Source organism: Taudactylus pleione, unplaced genomic scaffold, assembly GCF_031769625.1.
Source record: "Taudactylus pleione unplaced genomic scaffold, aTauple2 ptg000183l, whole genome shotgun sequence".
Classification (NCBI taxonomy): domain Eukaryota; kingdom Metazoa; phylum Chordata; class Amphibia; order Anura; family Myobatrachidae; genus Taudactylus; species Taudactylus pleione.
In genome coordinates, this window is record NW_028284585.1 from 10,375,837 (window position 1) to 10,393,394 (window position 17,558).

The 17,558-nt window shown below is 45.3% G+C and overlaps 1 protein-coding gene across 2 annotated transcripts in view; it reads right to left on the reverse strand.

Annotated features, from left to right (window-relative positions):
• The window catches only part of INTU (inturned planar cell polarity protein), a 96,825-nt gene that overhangs the window by 41,233 nt on the left and 38,034 nt on the right, over nucleotides 1–17,558 (reverse strand). For both annotated transcript variants that reach the window (XM_088476127.1, XM_088476126.1), the window contains exon 2: nucleotides 4,830–5,395. In XM_088476127.1, coding sequence (XP_088332253.1) covers nucleotides 4,830–5,395 — 566 coding nt within the window. The remainder of the gene's footprint in view (nucleotides 1–4,829; nucleotides 5,396–17,558) is intronic.

Consider the following 17,558-nt stretch of genomic DNA (forward strand, 5'->3'; position numbering starts at 1 on the left):
CATTTTGGGGGTAACTAGCATATAGTTTAAATTAGGTGTGGAGAACCTTTATTATGCCAAGGGCCATTTTGATATATATAACATTATTCCCGGGCCTGGTGCAGGCCACGCCCCATCTGTGTGACGTCACAGGGGCGGGTTAGAATTGCTGGTGATTACGGCAATGCCCGGAGTATACTGAGGATGCTCCGGGGAGCTGTAATGGGCAACGGTGGGACCGTCTGAAGCATCCTAAGGACGCTCCAGGCGGCACTGCTGCATAGATTCTGGCTGCAGGGTGCCATTCTAGGCACTCTGCTAGCCAGATGGGGCTAGCAGAAAAAAGCTCAAAAGGGCCAGACCAAATGATTCAGCAGGCCTGAGGTTCCCCATCCCTGGTTTAAATTAACAGGAAGTGATCTCTAACATGCCTAGTCCATGAATAATGGGCCTCAAAACTAAGCTCCTTGAAGAATCACACACGTCTGCATTGGCAATATAGATTCTTAAGTAGGGAAGCCAATGCCGGAATCGGCGAGGTCCCGGGATTTTGTGTGAAAAACGCTGGGATTTCAAAGTTTAAAGTTATTATTTTGTTATAAGAACAGAATAATAATATTTTCATTGATCAACTCAATCCCTGGAATCCCGGTTTTGAGATTTTTTCAACCTCGGATCCTGGGATTGAAAAAAATGAGGGGGGATTAGTTTAATTATCCTCAAGGTATTTGCATTTTTTTTATTACACAAATTTCTCAGTATTTTGCGATTTTATTTCTAACATGGTAAATACTGTACTGTAATGGAACTCTATATAAAATTTCTCACTTTCATGTGTCAATAGGTGTTTTACATATAGGGTATTAAAAAGCAACTAAAATAACAATTGTAATTATACCATTGTTGTTAATAAAATTATTAACTAGAGTAACAACATTCATAATGTCGACTTTGACAAAACGTCGACATGATTATAATGTCAACAAAACATTCCTGGTGACCCAGTTGTGACTTACCTGGTTTGGAAAGCTGTGTGTCTTCTGGGTCCTGTGATTCCGGCTGTTCCTACCTATGCCTAACCCTTAACCCTCCTCCTAGTGCCTAACCATAACCCTCCCCTTTCTCACAGCCTAACCCTAACTCATGAAATGTTGACATTGGAGAGGTCGATATATGAAATGCCAACAATGTTGACATCATTACTGTCAACATGACAGCTGCATCCCTATGGGGATGTATACAACAAGTAGAAGAACAGACTTTTATGGATTTCAGAGGCACAAATTTATCATCACACTATACAATGGAATTACCCCTACAAATTAGAAACAATGTTCCCCCTAATGACTCTACTTTCAGTGTTGAAGATACAGAATTACTAATAGATATAAATAAATATATATATATTTTTTTATATCGCTATCTAATATTTACTTAATTTTATCTAAAATAATACATTACAGTGCTTTTACATCTGAGAAGCCACTGACTCAATGCAATATTACCAGGATATAATAATGAACTTAATAAATCAATTTTCATCAGTAGTGACCATACCTTTGTAGATCCCCAAGCAAAAAGCCTTTTAGACAAACACTAACAAGCGTGATTACTTATTTTCAATGGTATCTATAAAAACAGGAATTTTGCAGTAACCAATAAAATTCCTTTCTCCGAATACATTGGGCAGAATTTACGAAGCAGCGGCTTCTGTAAGCCGCTGCTTCCAGGCGGGTTACAGGTACATATTTAAAACGGTACTCAGTGTCAGTGTAAAGCCCGGCGTGCTTTGCACTGACTCAGTGCCCAGTTTAAAATATTCACCTGCAACCCGCCGGGAAGGAGCGGCTTACAGAAGCCGCTGCTTCGTAAATTCTGCCCTTTAAATTTCAAGATTTCTTAGCGTGGCTCCTACACCTCTATACCCCATCTGACCTCCGCTGATTTCATTTAGTTTTATAAAGCCAAGGAGAGTCTGAAGGAGAGAGAAGAAAGCAAAAGGAGGAAAAACAACCCCCAAGAAATCAGTAACCAACGGGCACACAACATGCAGCAAACAACCAAACCCAAACATAACCAAAGGAATACTGAACACAGCAGTGCAGGGATGACATCCAGTGTCCCCCATGGATTCGGAGAAATAAAATTTACTGGTAAGCACATAAATCCTGTTATCTCCCTCATCCGCTTGGGAACACTGGAATGACACTGGTGACATCCCAAAGCAGACACTACAGGAGGGTGTGCTCTGTGGATGTACAAAGCACTCTTCATCCAAAACTAGCCTCCGCAAGCGCATATCTATGAAATCGATAGTATTTGACAAAAGCATGCACAGAAGACAAGGTGGCAGCCCTATAGAGCTGACCTGCAGAAGTCCCATGATGACCTGCTCAAGAGGCACCCACCTACCGAGTAGAATGAGCCGAAACCCTGGTAGGCAGCAGTTCATTCTGTACAATATAAGCATGACAAATCACCTCCAGAATCCAATAAGCAGTAGTTTTCTTGTAAGCCGGCCAACCCGTTTTGTGGGAATCGTAGACCACAAACAATGGATCCATCTTCCACAACAAGGAAGTCTGGTCAACACACAAATGAAGGGCCCAAACATCATCCAAATCCACCTCCTAACAACCCCATCATTCCACTATTTCTTGGAAAGTTACCAGATGAAAAGACCACTAGCCGGGGTGAAGGTCTTGATGACTGAGATAGTATGCCACTCAATTGTCCACCACGGGAATAAATATGGCCGATAGGGCAGGACCATGACGTGCTACAGTCAATGTGTTGAAGATAGCCTGGAGTTCCAGGATGTTGAAAGGCAGTAAGGCTTCCTGCTGTGACCAGTGGCCTTGGAATCGATGCTGCTGGATCACCGCTCCCCAGCACGGGAGACTGGTTGTCCATGTTGACCAGCCTCCAATCCCAGACCAAGAATGGGCGACCGACTTGGAGGTGATCAGAGTTCAACCACCAAAAGTAGAGAGTCAAAACTGAGGGGGCAGACAAATGGTCCTGAACAGGTGAAACCGTCCCACTTGGAAAGTAGGTCTAACTGAAACTCCCAAGAATGGAACCTGCTGAACTGGGCTGCCTCAAAGGAGGAGACCATCTTCCCCAAGGGGCGCATGCACAGATGAATACACACTCTCCACCACATGAGAATCAACCTGACCAGCGACTGGAGAGCCAACACTTTCCTGAGGGATAAAAATCCTCTGCAAAACTGTTGAATATCATTCCCACAAAGAGTAACCTCTATGATGGGACTTCTGGAAATGTATTATCCACCCGTGGGACACCAAAGTCTGGTGCATTCGAAGGATACGAGAGCAGACAAGCTCCACCGATAGGGCCTTGATGAGAAGGTCATCTAAATATAGGATGATAGTCACCCCTTGGGACTAAAGTAGAGCCACCATCACCTTGGTAAAAACTCATGGGGCCAATGATAGGCTGAAAGGAAGGGCCCTGAATTGAAGGCGGACATCCTGAATCACGAACCTAGGCCATAAACAACTCCTTCTCCATGCTTGCAATTACGCACCACAGAGACTCCATCTTGAACCTGCGAATGAGGATGGGTCGTACTGAAGCCAAGAAGACCCTAGAGCAAACCAGGCCTGTATCTAAAGCGGCTTCTTCTAAATAAGTAGCGGATTCCTTAATATGTTCCACCAGGAGGAGGATATCGGACCGAAGAGTACCAGAGAACAAGCCATATGCCAGAAGGTCAGTCCACTTTTCGACTACCTTGTTGACCCATGCTGAAACCAGAATAGGTCACAGAGAAATACCCGCAGCCACATATATGGACTTCAGGGTATTTTCCAACTTCCTGTTAGAACTATCCTTGAGTGAGGAAGCTTCCCGAACTGGGATAATGGTCTTCTTTGAAAGCCGAGAAATAGAGGGATCAAACAAAGACGGAAACTCCCTCTTAGTTTTATCCACTGCAGGAAGTGGATAAAAAAGAAAGTATACTCAAGGGAAAGACCAGAGAAATAAAAGGAGTGTACCTGTAACACTGAACGGCTGTCAGTTGTATGGGACTGAAAACATGGCTGGATAAAGGGCCACATGCGCCTGGGTCTGAAAATTATCAAGGGCCTATTATGAGAAGAGGAGGGGCTATGAGCAGTGCTGAGTGGGTGTGGCCAGTGCCATGTGGGAGTGCACACTCCCTACACTATTAGCCTCAAAGTATCACTAAACAGATGTGGCATACTTTGAAGACATTCATAATGTCGATATGGTAGGAATGTCAACATGCTTGGCCAAGTCAACAATGATGAAATGTCGTCATGATTAGAATATCGAAAAAACTTCCTTGGTAATCTAGTGGAAACTTACCTGATACAGCGGCGGCAATTGTGTGGGTCTGGCTATGATTTCCGGTAGATCCTGCGACACTTCAGGCGGTGAGTATGGCTAACCCGGGCAACATTATGACTTCATCCCCACTAAACACATAAGTAGAAATGTTCTAATTTTGTGACAAAAATAGGAAAAAACAATTTTAATACTTAAGATTTATGGCTAACCTGTGGCCAGCAGGTCATCATCATGCTTTGATGAGGATAGTCCTATTATTATGTGGAGGCCTGGGGCTGTATTCACATCAACCCCATTGTTAATCTGACACGGTCAGAAAAGAGGCTCTAAAAGGAATTATGTAGGTGATTTTACTTTTAACCATAGTGAGAGTGCTAGACTTAACTAGGTTTTATAATAGATTACAATGTTTCATTTATATTTATGAAGTTGTTCACACAATATATCAAGGCAAAAAAAACCTGCATCCAGATCTATTTAAAAGTAGACTAAAATGGATGTGTTCTTACCAATTAGGATTTGTCCGCATCGAGCAGCTGGACTGTCTGCAATAAAACCATGAACAACAAGTTTCTCATGGCCCGCCCAGTGATGTGTAGTATCTGGTCTGTTCTGCTTTTCCATTCGCTTGCTGTTCCTTGAAGACTGATGAACGATTCCTATAAGCCCCTGGAGTAAGCAAAGTTTCTCATATGGTACATCATCAATTAAACGGTTTGGATTTACATAGAGACAAGTATCCTTGTACTGGTGATGCACAATCATTCCAAGTTTGTGGCTGGGCTGTTGCTTGAGGATGGATGTAGGTCCAGTTTGTCCATTTAATCTGGCAGATCCTCTCTTACCAACGTGTTTGTTCTTTAATATTTTTGCAAGCCTTTTAAAACGTGGCTCAGTCTTCTTATCCTTCTTGACTTTTCCCAAAAGCACTTCAGCTTCATTTTCACAAAACCGTACATGGTTTACGCCTTGTGGATTCAGAGGAAGAAGAGCTTCTTCCTCTCCTTCACTCAATTCAAGATAAAATAGCTCTCCATTTCTTTGTACACTGTCCAGCCATTCAGGCTCCAGATCACTGGAAGAAAAAGAGAGACTCATAACTTACAAATGATGGAAAGACACTGCAACCTACACAATAATACAGCGATCCCTGCTGTGCTGTCATTGAATAATCAGGACGCAGAAGAATATGAGATATGGTAAGAACTTACCTTTGTTATCTCTATTTCTACGAAATCCATAGGGTTCCACAGGATACCTTGGTGTATAGGTGATGACGTCAGGCATCGGGCACCATAGAGTTAACTTTTCAGCCTCCCAGGATGCATCAGGGTCCCCCTCCTATACCCCGCCCCCTTGCCAAGGCATCTCAGTTACGTACCAAGCCATAGGCCGGAGGAGGAGAAGGAAGAGAGAGAAGAAAGATCTGGACACACACAAGAATCACATTCTTACCAGAGAGACGGAAAAACCGGTGACCAGAGTAAAGCCCATCTGCAGCACAGGTGCGACAGGGCGGGAGTCCTGTGGAACCCTATGGACTTCATAGAAATAGAGATAACAAAAGGTAAGTTCTTACCATATCTCATATTTTCTACATCAGGGTCCATAGGGTATCCACAGGATACCTTGGGGATGTCCCAAAGCAGTATCCTTTAAGGGTGGTGACGCTCCTGTGCTGAAAGGAGAATCCGCCGCCCGAAGGAAGCATCCTGAGAGGCAAAGGTGTCAAAAGCGTAATACCTCACAAAGGTATGAACAGAGGACCGCGTGGCAGCCTTGCAGATCTGGACTGCAGAGGCACCACGTCGAGCTGCCCACGAAGGACCCACAGACCTAGTGGAATGAGCCCTCACAGAGGATGGAACCAGAAGGCCTTCACGAAGATAAGCTTCTGAAATAGCCATACGAATCCAACCTGCCAAAGTTTGCTTTGAAGCAGGCCAACCTCTTTTACAGAAGCTATAGAGGACAAACAAGGCATCAGACTTCCTAAAAGAAGAAGTGCGGTCAACATAAATCCTTAAGGCCCGCACAATATCCAAAGTGGCCTCACCCACTGAAAGATCAGGTGAATTAAAAGCCGGCACAACGATGTCCTCGTTGATGTGAAAACTGGAAACAACTTTAGGAAGGAAACCAGGACGAGTGCGCAGCACCGCCCTGTACCTATGAAAAATCAGAAAAGGGGGTCTACAGGAGAGAGCCCCTAAGTCAGAAACACGTCTGGCTGAAGCAATGGCCAGAAGGAATATTATTTTAGCTGTAAGCCATTTAAGGTCCACTGAGCCCAGTGGTTTGAACGCCGGTCCCTGGAGAGCTCTCAGGACCACAGCCAAATCCCAAGGAGCCACCGGTGGAACAAAAGGTGGCTGAATGCGAAGAACACCTTGCATAAAGGTGCGTACATCAGGGAGCGCAGCAATCCTATGATGGAACCAGACTGACAGGGCAGACACCTGCACCTTCAGGGAAGCAAGGCAAAGCCCATGGTCTAGGCCAGCCTGTAGGAAAGCCAACACTCTAGAGAGGCGGAACTCCCGAGGGGCATAACCTCTAGGTCGACACCACTGGAAGAACGTATGCCACACACGATGGTATATTCTTGCAGAGGATGGCTTCCGAGCTCTTAGCATGGTTTGCACCACAGAGCCGGAAAACCCCCTGGACCTTAACATGGCCGTCTCAACAGCCACGCCGTCAAAGACAGCTGAGTCAGGTCTGGGTGAAGACAAGGACCCTGTGACAACAGATCCGGCCGCAGTGGTAACCGCAGAGGAACGTCCACTGACAGACACTGGAGGTCCGAGAACCAGTGTCGCCTGGGCCACTCGGGAGCTAACAACAGGAGCGTACCTCCTTCCTGTTTGAATTTCCAGATTACCCGCGGAAGGAGGGAAAACGGAGGAAAGAGGTAGGCAAACTGGAACGTCCACTGGATGGACAAAGCATCCACCAGAAATGCCTTTTCGTCTCTTGTTCGAGACCCGTACACCGGCAACTTGTTGTTGTGCCGGGACGCCATGAGGTCTATCTCTGGAAGACTCCACCTGTCCACTAGAAGTTGAAAGACGTCCTGGTGCAAAGACCATTCTCCCGGATGTACGTCCTGCCAGCTGAGAAAATCCGCATCCCAGTTGAGGACTCCCGGGATGAACACCGCTGATAGAGCTGGGAGATTGCGCTCCGCCCAGACCAGGATGCGGGACACTTCTGCGAGTGCCGCCCGACTTCGGGTTCCTCCTTGTCGATTTATGTAGGCCATGGTGGTGGCGTTGTCTGAATGGACCTGCACGGGGCGACCTTGGAGAACCCGATGTGCCTGCTGGAGAGCATTGAACACCGCGCGGAGTTCAAAGATGTGTATTGGAAGATCCTTTTCTGCCTGAGTCCACCTGCCATGGAACAAGTGTGGACCCGTGACCGCTCCCCAGCCCCGGAGACTGGCATCCGTTGTTAACAGGACCCAGTTTGCCACCCAAAATGGGCGACCCTTGTTGGAGGTGGGTCGTCTTCAACCACCAGGCTAGAGACAGGTGAACCCCCGGAGTGAGCACCATCGTCTGGGACTTTAGACTCTTGATCCTGTCCAAATGGAATGGACTGCCTCATTGCTGCAGAGGTCTGGAGTGAAACTTGGCATAGTCCACCATGTCGATTACTGACACCATGGAGCCCAGCAACCGCATCGCCGAGTGCACAGACACTCGGCCACACTGCAGACAACTGCGCACCCTCATCTACAAAGCAGAGATCTTTTCCTCCGTCACAAAGATTCACTGCTGCCTGGAGTCCAACAAGGCCCCGAGGTGCAGGATCCTCTGAGACGGGGTCAGGATGGACTTTTGCCAGTTTATCAACCAGCCGTGACGCTGCAGCACTGCAATCGTCAGGTCCAGACGGCGTAGAAGGAGCTCTGGAGACCCTGCCAACAACAGAAGGTCGTCCAGATACGGTAACATTCGGACTCCCTGCTTCCGCAGGTGAGCCGCCATGACCGCCATGACCTTGGTGAACACTCGTGGAGCTGTCGCCAGTCCAAAAGGCAGCGCCCGGAACTGGAAATGTTCGTTGCGGATTGCAAACCTGAGGTATTGCTGATGGCGCAAAAGAATAGGGACATGCAGGTAAGCGTCCTGAATGTCCAATGACACCATGTAATCCCCAGGTTCCAGCGCCAGAATAATGGGCCGAAGGGTCTCCATCCGAAACCAAGGCACCCTTAAGGACTTGTTGAGGGCCTTGACGTTGAGTATTGGACGGTAAGACCCATTGGGTTTCTGCACCAAAAACAGATTGGAATAGAAACCCTGGCCCCTCTGGGAGAATAGAACAGGCACTATAACTCCAGCCTGGAGCACAGTGTGCAAAACCTTCCACAGTTCCAAGGCTTTGTTCCGGTCTAGTGGAAGGCCTGTGGTGAAGCACAAGAATGGAGGCCTGTGCCGAAAGGAGAGGGCATACCCGTGAGAAACCACCTCGTGAACCCAGGTGTCCGTCGTAGTTATCGACCAACACTGGGCGAACTGAAGCAGGCGGCCTCCCACTTTGGGATCCCCCAAAGGGAGGCCCAGACAGTCAGCCCGCAGGCTTGTCATCTGACTTAGGGGCCAGACGTCTGGTACTCCAGACCTGTTTCCTGGGCTTGGCTGATTTCTTGGGCCCAGCCTGTTGGGGAAAAGACTGTGCTTTAGGCCTACCCTGGACCCTGTAAGGCCGAAAGGACGACGTACCAGAACTTGAAGGGACCGTAGCAGACGGGAGACATGCAGATTTGGCTGCTGCCAGCGTAGCTACAATTTTGTCCAGATCCGGACCAAATAGGACTTCTCCATTAAAAGGCAAACCTTCTAAGCCCTTTTTGGAATCAGCGTCTGCTTTCCAAGATCGCAACCATAAGGTGCGACGAGCAGCAACAGCTGCAGAAGAAATCCTAGAGGTGAGGCTACTGATATCCAAGGCTGCTTCATTGATATAAAGTGGCCGAGTCCCGGAGATCGCCCACCAACTTGGCCTGTTCAGCCGAACAGTCAGAGTCCAAAGATGCCTCCAAACTATCAGCCCAGCGCTCCATAGATCTGGCTACCCAACACATCGACCATAGCCGGTCTGGACGCCCCCCCGCAAGGGAATAAATGGACTTAGGGCAGATTTCCACCTTGCGGTCCGTAGCATCCTTCAAGGAGGACATGGAAGGCATGGGCAAAGTGGCACTTCTGACTAGGCGCGTCACATGGGAAACCACCTGCGGAGGGAATTCCCACTTAGAAAAATAATTGTCAGCAAATGGATAAGCCACGGCTAAGCGCCTCTGAGGCTGATACCATTTTCCGGGATGTTTCCACGCCTCCTCTAAATGGTCTACTAACTGACCAGAAAGAGGAAACACTGTGATGTCACCCTTAATATCCTTGAAAAAGGCATATTTGGATTTGGACACCGAAGGATCATCATCCTCAATAACTAAAGCCGTGCGGACTGCCCGAATAAGGCCAGGAATATATACCTTTGATTTAGCGTCCGACTCTTTAGTACGGAGAGGTTCCTGGTCAGATAGATACAGAATCTCCCCATCATCGGACATCACGTCGTCATCCTCATAAGGAGCAGACAGGGACGCCACAGGCCGCAAACACAGACTCCCCTTGTAAAACATCCGACAAATGCTGTACTGAAGAGGTCAGAGAATTAACCCACGCAGGCTCCTGTGAAACCTGGGGAGTGGAAATAGGGAGACTGTGGGGTACCATCAGTTGTCTCGGGAAACCCTGCATGGGTGACGACACCACTGACTGCTGGGACAATCCCATCTGGGAAAACGCAGGTGGCGGAGCTAACTGGCCCACTAGGGTTGCAAGCGCCTTAGCGAAACTAGCCCAGGGAGGTTCCAGTACCGGAGCCGTGACAGTAATTGGCCGTGCCAATAAATAACACTGCCAACATAGCCCCTCCGCGTTACCCTCCCCCTCCGCTATTGGTACATTGCACTTAGTACACATAAGCTGGAAAGGAAATTCACTCTCAGACATGATGGGAAGTATGTGACCCCTCTCACTGATACTCATTAGTATAGTGGGAGAAACACCCTGCAATCACCGCACCGCAAGGGCTTTAGCAGAGTAAGAGCAGGGACAGTAAAATGGCTGACAGTAGAAAGTGAAAGTACAGGCAGCAGCGCTAGCAGAAGTCACATACAATGCAGAAGAAATTAATCCCTGCACTATCAGCGATGTTTCTCAACTACACAGACACAGAGTCTGGTAGGACACAGCTCTGCATACACTGACCTTAAGCCAACGGAGGAGAGGTATGTCGGGGGACCCAGACCGCGATGCCACCGATCAGCAGCTTCCAGCAGCGTTCACCATGCAAAGATGGCCACCGAGAAGCAGAGAGGAGGCCGGCCTGGGGGAGGAGCGCTGCCACAGGACCAATCGGCAATGCAGAGATGGCTGTGTGCAGCGGGGGAGGCGCCGGCTGTATGCAGGGAAGGCGCACTCCCCTGGCATGCAATTAACCCCTGGGATGCCACAGCGCTTGCCGCTCAGCTGTGGCCCGCTGTCCCAGGGGGATAGTGGAAGCGCAGGTTAGTACCTGGCTCCATGCTGCAGCCAGTCCCCAGGGAGCCCCCTGCCTGGGGACTGTGGATCATGTTCTCAGCAGGGACCCACCGCGGGACCCCCGCTGCTTACCTGCTCCCCTTAGATCTGGCCATGGTCCGAAGCATCTGGGGTCACCGCTAGCCGTGACCCCAGACACTTACCAGCATCCCCGGATCAGTACCGGCGTTCTGGTACCGGCGGGGTGTAAGGGAGACTACATGGACGTCAGCAGTGACTGTCCATGTTGTACTCCCAGATGTGCAGTCACAGCTGCCTTGAAAGAAACTTCAGGGGCCATTCTTAGCCCCCTTCTAAACAGGTGCTTCGACTCCGAGCCGGGCACCAACGAAACTGAGATGCCTTGGCTCGGCAGCAGGGTATAGGAGGGGGACCCTGATGCATCCTGGGAGGCTGAAAAGTTAACTCTATGGTGCCCGATGCCTGACGTCATCACCTATACCCCCAAGGTATCCTGTGATACCCTATGGACCCTGATGTAGAAATGCAGTTTTAATATTACATTTTTAAGTGTTTTACCCTTTATGTATAGCAGAGAATTATACATAGATAGAAATACAATGGAATTCTCATGTAGTCACAGATAGAGATTGTTATTTTACACCTGACCATCCTACAATACTTCTTGCCATTCCTTCATATGTTACAGTCGAGATTTCAAGTACACTCAAACATTCTAAATCAACTACCTGAGCAAGAGCTTTCTACCAGGAGACAGTTAATTGTTCCTACTCTTCATTTCTCACCAGAACCCAACAGCTTCAAATTTGTAGTTGTTTCCCATTAGCTGAAAGTCATCAGTCAGGTTGGTGTGGGGGAAAAAAAATCCTTTCCACAGCCTTTTTAAAAGAATTAAGATTGATTTCCATATGAGGTATTTTTCCATAATATGTAAATAGTGTTTGTGTGAAAAAAAATAAAAAATAAATGTATTATATATATATATATATATATATATATATATATATATATATATATAATAATAATAATAAAATAATAATAATATATACACACACACAAATAGTACCTGCTCTCTGCTTAACTGTATTATGGATTATCCTAGTTTGTGTAAATTTACCATGCCTCAAGAGTGTACCAGATCCTGACTAAACTTGTCTAATGGATCCAAGTTATAGAGAATAAACCCTAAGGATTTAAGCAGCAATTTATGGGTAGAACATGATCACCAAATAGTAGCAATCTTATTTTTGTTTTGTTTATTCATAACTTACGGCAAAATGATCTGCATAACTGCACAGAGAAAGGAGTTTACTTTTCCTTGAAATTTTTAAAAATAAAATAAATTTCACTGGGGGTGTGGAGGGGAAATTGATTTGCCGCAATGCACTATCCAGAATACTGCAGCATATCGTGTCCGCCGGTATCACAAAATTTGCAATGTCTCAACTACTGTAACTGGTTGATATGTGCGCAGCAGTGCAACACATCGCACACAATTGAATTAATCCCACTAGTTTTAAACCTTAGTTTGTATCCTTTAAATCTAAACTACTGGAATTTTGTACATTAACTGTTATTTTCTGTAAATTTCTTACAATATAAATAGACAAGGCAAAATAGGAACAACAAGCAAAATGTATGTTAATGTAAATTACATACTGACAATCTGCAATAAGATTCTACAGGTGCTATATGCTGAAAGCTAAGGCACAGTGTCACGCTTAGTACCATACGGGACAAGCTGATACCATGGGCTAAAGCTGCCATTTTCATGCACTGTAAATTAGGATTTAGTCACCCATAAATTCCCTGCCTGAGAACAGCTGGCACATATAATTTAATTTCACCCTTATACTGTCAATTTGGGGCCTCTGCCACTCAACGCTTTCTCAATACTCACTTCACGGGTAGAGAAGGAATTAAATGGCAAGAAGATCAGGGTCATTTATTTATTTATTTTTTAAATAAACCATGGGAATGAAAAACAGATGCCCCCACCAGAGACAAGTCAGCTCATATAAGCATTTTAGTATTCAACAACTGCTAAGGCAGCATTTACACAGCACAACCTCATTCATTTGTGGCTTTCATATTGGAGACTGATTAAACAAGCATATCCACAAGGGCTGGGGTATTCTTTTGAAATGTTCAACATGAATGACATCTTTCTAATTCTACTGCAGCTTTCGCCTTTACAATCAGTGGACAGGACCTTACTTGTGTGTCTTATGGTACAAAGACTGGCGATATTCAGGGCATTATTCTAATAAGCTTCTCAAGTAAGATCCTTTTCCATCACAAACAGCTTAAAGATTGAAAAAAGCTTTGATATTCAAAAGGTTAGAAATACAGAGAACAAAGGTAAAAGACTCAAACAGGTTTAAAATTATTCTGTTTAATAAGAAATACAATTGGAAGTTTACTTATCATGCAATATATCAGATACCTTAATGAATGATACGTTAGATTCTTAAACACAACAATATTATTGCCTTATATACATATAACATCAGCATGTTCTGCTGCAATTTACTATCAGAAAACAGATATTCTAAGAGGGGAATTCAATTCAGCGTGAATTGAGTTGCGCTGGGAGGGAGATCCCGGAGCTATTAAATTCAGTGCGTTGTTTAGTCAGACTAATTATTTCTTCTCGCACCCTCCTGAGGAGAAATCTGACTAAAGGGCAGGCCGTGCGATTGTTTTCCAGCTTAGCGCGGCGCTGACAGCTTCGCGGTCTGCACTTTATACGCGAGAATGTCGGTTCTCGCGTCTAAACACCCAGGTTATGTTGCAAGAAACTGCATTTTTCCATCTTTACTTCCCGACACAGTAAACATCGCAGGGAACTGAATAGCTCTGGGAGCTCCCTCCAGGCATTATTCAACTGTCACTGAATTGAATCGCCCCCTAAGTTTCCTATCACGTGTGCACACAGGCATCAATTGAAATCAGAAGCTAATTAAACAAACAGTATGTCTGGACTGTCAGACAAAAAGAAGCAGGTGGATGAAACATGTGAACACAGAGTAAACCTAAAACTTTTTGCAGATACAACAGCTCCAAAGCCAACCCAAATCCGCGATCATCAAACTTGAAATGCTGCATATTGACACATATACCTCAAAACATCTGACAATAATGCTCACTATTTCTGTACTCACACAGGTGCTTAAATGGTAGCAAAGATTCCATCAAATTCTTATACCTGGCTTAAAATGATACAAATGCTTTATGACTGTATAAGAGAATCCAGTCTCCTGGGTGACTTTCTGTTAGCGTTTGGAACATTTGTCCCTTCAGCCAAAAGAGCATTAGCTAGATCAACACTGATGCTGGACGATAAGGCTCTAGGTACAGTACACACTAAGATTATCTATCCCATCTGGCACGAAAATGTGGTAATGTATGGAAGCAAATGGTAAATCGACAATTTGTTCTCAAACACTGGAAAATAGAGAAAAATGGCAATTCAGAAAAACCGTTTAATTCAAGCTGATTTAACCAATTTATCTGGACCACCATTTTTGTTTGTTTTTCAGTGTTTGAGAACAAATGGTCGATTTCAATTTGCTCCCATACATTACCCATATCTCGTTCAGACAAGACGTGTGTGTATATATAGCGTTCCAGGGCGGCGCCCTGCCCTTCTGGAGGGCAAAATGCACCCTACCCTCACAGCCTGCGGGTGCCGTCTTCACCCGCGTTCCGCAGTATACCGCGGGTGGAGAAATGTGCGGTGACTCGGTCACCGCCGGAGAATAGACGCTGGGCGCATACGCCCAGCATCTATCCTCACTGTCTGCAGCACTTGGGGGCTGCCCGGCGTGTCCGTAAGTGCCGGGCATGCCCCCAAGTATGACGAAAAGGGGACGCGTCTTATAGACACACCCCCTTTTCATGGCCACGCCCTTTTTTCAGGCACACGCACAAGGTTGCCCTCTCTAGCTCCGGCGCCCTGCCTGCCGCCGGAGCTAGAGTGAACACTAAGAGAGAGAGAGAGATATATATATATATATATATATATATATATATATATATATATATATATACACACACATACATACACACACACACACACACATATATATATATATATATATATATACACATACACACACATACATACATATATGCACACACACAAACATACATATACACACGCGCACAATTGCAGAATGGATGCCGGAGACATTGTGAAGTCTTTAGATCTTGTTGCTGGCCCTTCAGTCAGCAGCAGGAGTTCTGCAATATGTGAAGAGAGGTAAATGGGGCCCGAGAGCTCCTACTCGCTGCCTGTTCGGTAACTAGATCCGTATTATCAGGTTTTCTAGCCCATCTTGCCTGCCCTATCCCCAGCAGGACATCTCTCATGTGATGTTGTTTGGGAATGTAAGAAAAGGCAAATATTACTTCTTGGTTGCATTACTATGTATTTATTGAATTTCTTCTTTAATGATGGCAATTGAGTATGGTCAACACCAATAACAGCATTGGGGTTCAGTGTTGTGACCAAAAACGGGTTTGTTCCTCTCTTGGCAAGCTAACATTATAGTAATTAATGTGGATGTTGTACCTCAGTATAAGTAGAAGGAAGGGGGGGGGGGGTAAAGGAGTGCAGGGGGGCCTTGGATCAGTCTCCCTAATACTGTTAAATCAATTGCACATTGGATCTATTACTGTCAGACATGCCTACCCAATCCTTCTTGAATATGAAAGACAGACAACTAGAAATATCCATTCCTCGTTAGATTACAGAAAGGAATGAGAACTATCCAGGCAATTTTCAGAAAAAAACTAAAAAAATAAAATGAATATATGTACAAGTTTCATATGATCTTACATAGTGCAATAGTACAAAAGCAATGCATGGGTGGTAAAAGATTTTGTTAGAGCCAGAAACTTTATTGCTTCGAACCTTTGGATGACTGCAGATACCATTTCAATTATTGCTGGCACAAAGCAGGAAAACAGCAGGAGGAAGAGGTCTCTCCCTCACTCATGTGTTTGATGTACAAAGGCTAGTATCATAAGTACAGGAGAGAGGCATTTGTGCCCGGATTCCCATTTAGGAGACACAATTCATGGTCTAAGTAGACACAGAGATGCTCTCCAATGTGTGCAGATCATTAGTTCATAACTTTCAACATCTAAGATTAAATTACATATAAACACCAGTTCTTTAGAAAAATAAATTACTACTGCAGTAATAATAATAATACACTGGCACCACTAATTTGAATAAAAATAAGTAAAACACACACTAAAATTGAATAGTGTAAGTGATTTAACCACTTAGCTGGCTAATATTTTTTCAAAAAAAGTTGTCGATTCTTGTTTATTAGCAAATTATGTAAACTTGAGCTATTTCATCTTGATTCAATATAATTTTTTAACAAAAATGTTATAACGGTGTGAGTTTTACCATAGAATGTGCAAATTATTGGCAATGGTGCTGCCCCAAACACCACACGTTGAAGTAACACCACCTTCAGAAAACACTAAAGAAGTACGGATATTAGTGCTATTTAGTTGTCACTTCTTGTCAATTCGAATGTATACATTATGACCATTCATTAAGAAATTGTACTGAAATAGAATCAATTACCCAATTCTAGGGCTGAGTACCACAAACAAATCCCTCATTAACGGAATCTGGGCCTGATTCAGACCCGTTCGCTATTTGCGGTCGTTCGTTCAAAAACAAGGGGTGGCTATTCAAATGATCCGTTCGCAAATTGCAGTCTGTTCACACCTCTAAGTCTGAACGAGCGAGCAAAACATACGCTCGTTTATTTGTTAAAAACGCCCCCTGGCCGCTCGCACCATACGTCATGTCCGCTATTTATTAGATTAATCGAGTACATCGACCAGCGTATGAACTGCTCGCTATTCTTGTGGTTGGTTTTTTCAACCAGTATTTTGCGAGCAGTTCTGAGTTAAAAAAAAAAAACAAGTGACGTGGTCAATGACGCTGCTGGATTAATTATGCACTCCCTTAAAACGCCCGTTTTGACCTCTAAGCACGCCTGCGTTCGGATCTCCACTCCCCATTTTCAAGCACCTTCCCCTGTTACCACCCACATACGCCTCATTCTGTCACTCAAAATAGCAGGCATTCGCTATATTGCGAGCACATGAATTTCGGCCGCACTGACTGGTTCGCGCATGCGTATAATGATCCGTACGCATGCGCAGATGTGCGAACATCGCTCGGAACGAGCGTACTGCCGCTAGCGAGTGGCTCTGAATGAGGACGTCTATCCATTAAAGAATTCGATTTGCATCCAAATTAATATTTCCTTGAAGATTGGTTTTATGGAGACAAATGATAAGGTGGAACGCACATCTATTTTGGTGGACCGCAAATATCAAAGATGACCGCCCAGAGGAAGTTATATTATAGGAAGGAATCCAGTAAAATGGCCGTGCTTTTGGAACGTAGAAATACGGCCGCTAATACAATGGAGCGCATCAATTAAAGATGCCTGTGAGGTGAAACGCATAACCTTCCCGGTTCTGCACTTGGAACGCATGCACGGGGACATCATGCTGTAACATTCTGAGCGGGACTAGATGCACCAATAGGAGCATTTTGATAGGTATTTAAACTGCTATCTTTGCCTGAGGTGTTGCAACGTGTTGCAATGGACTGCA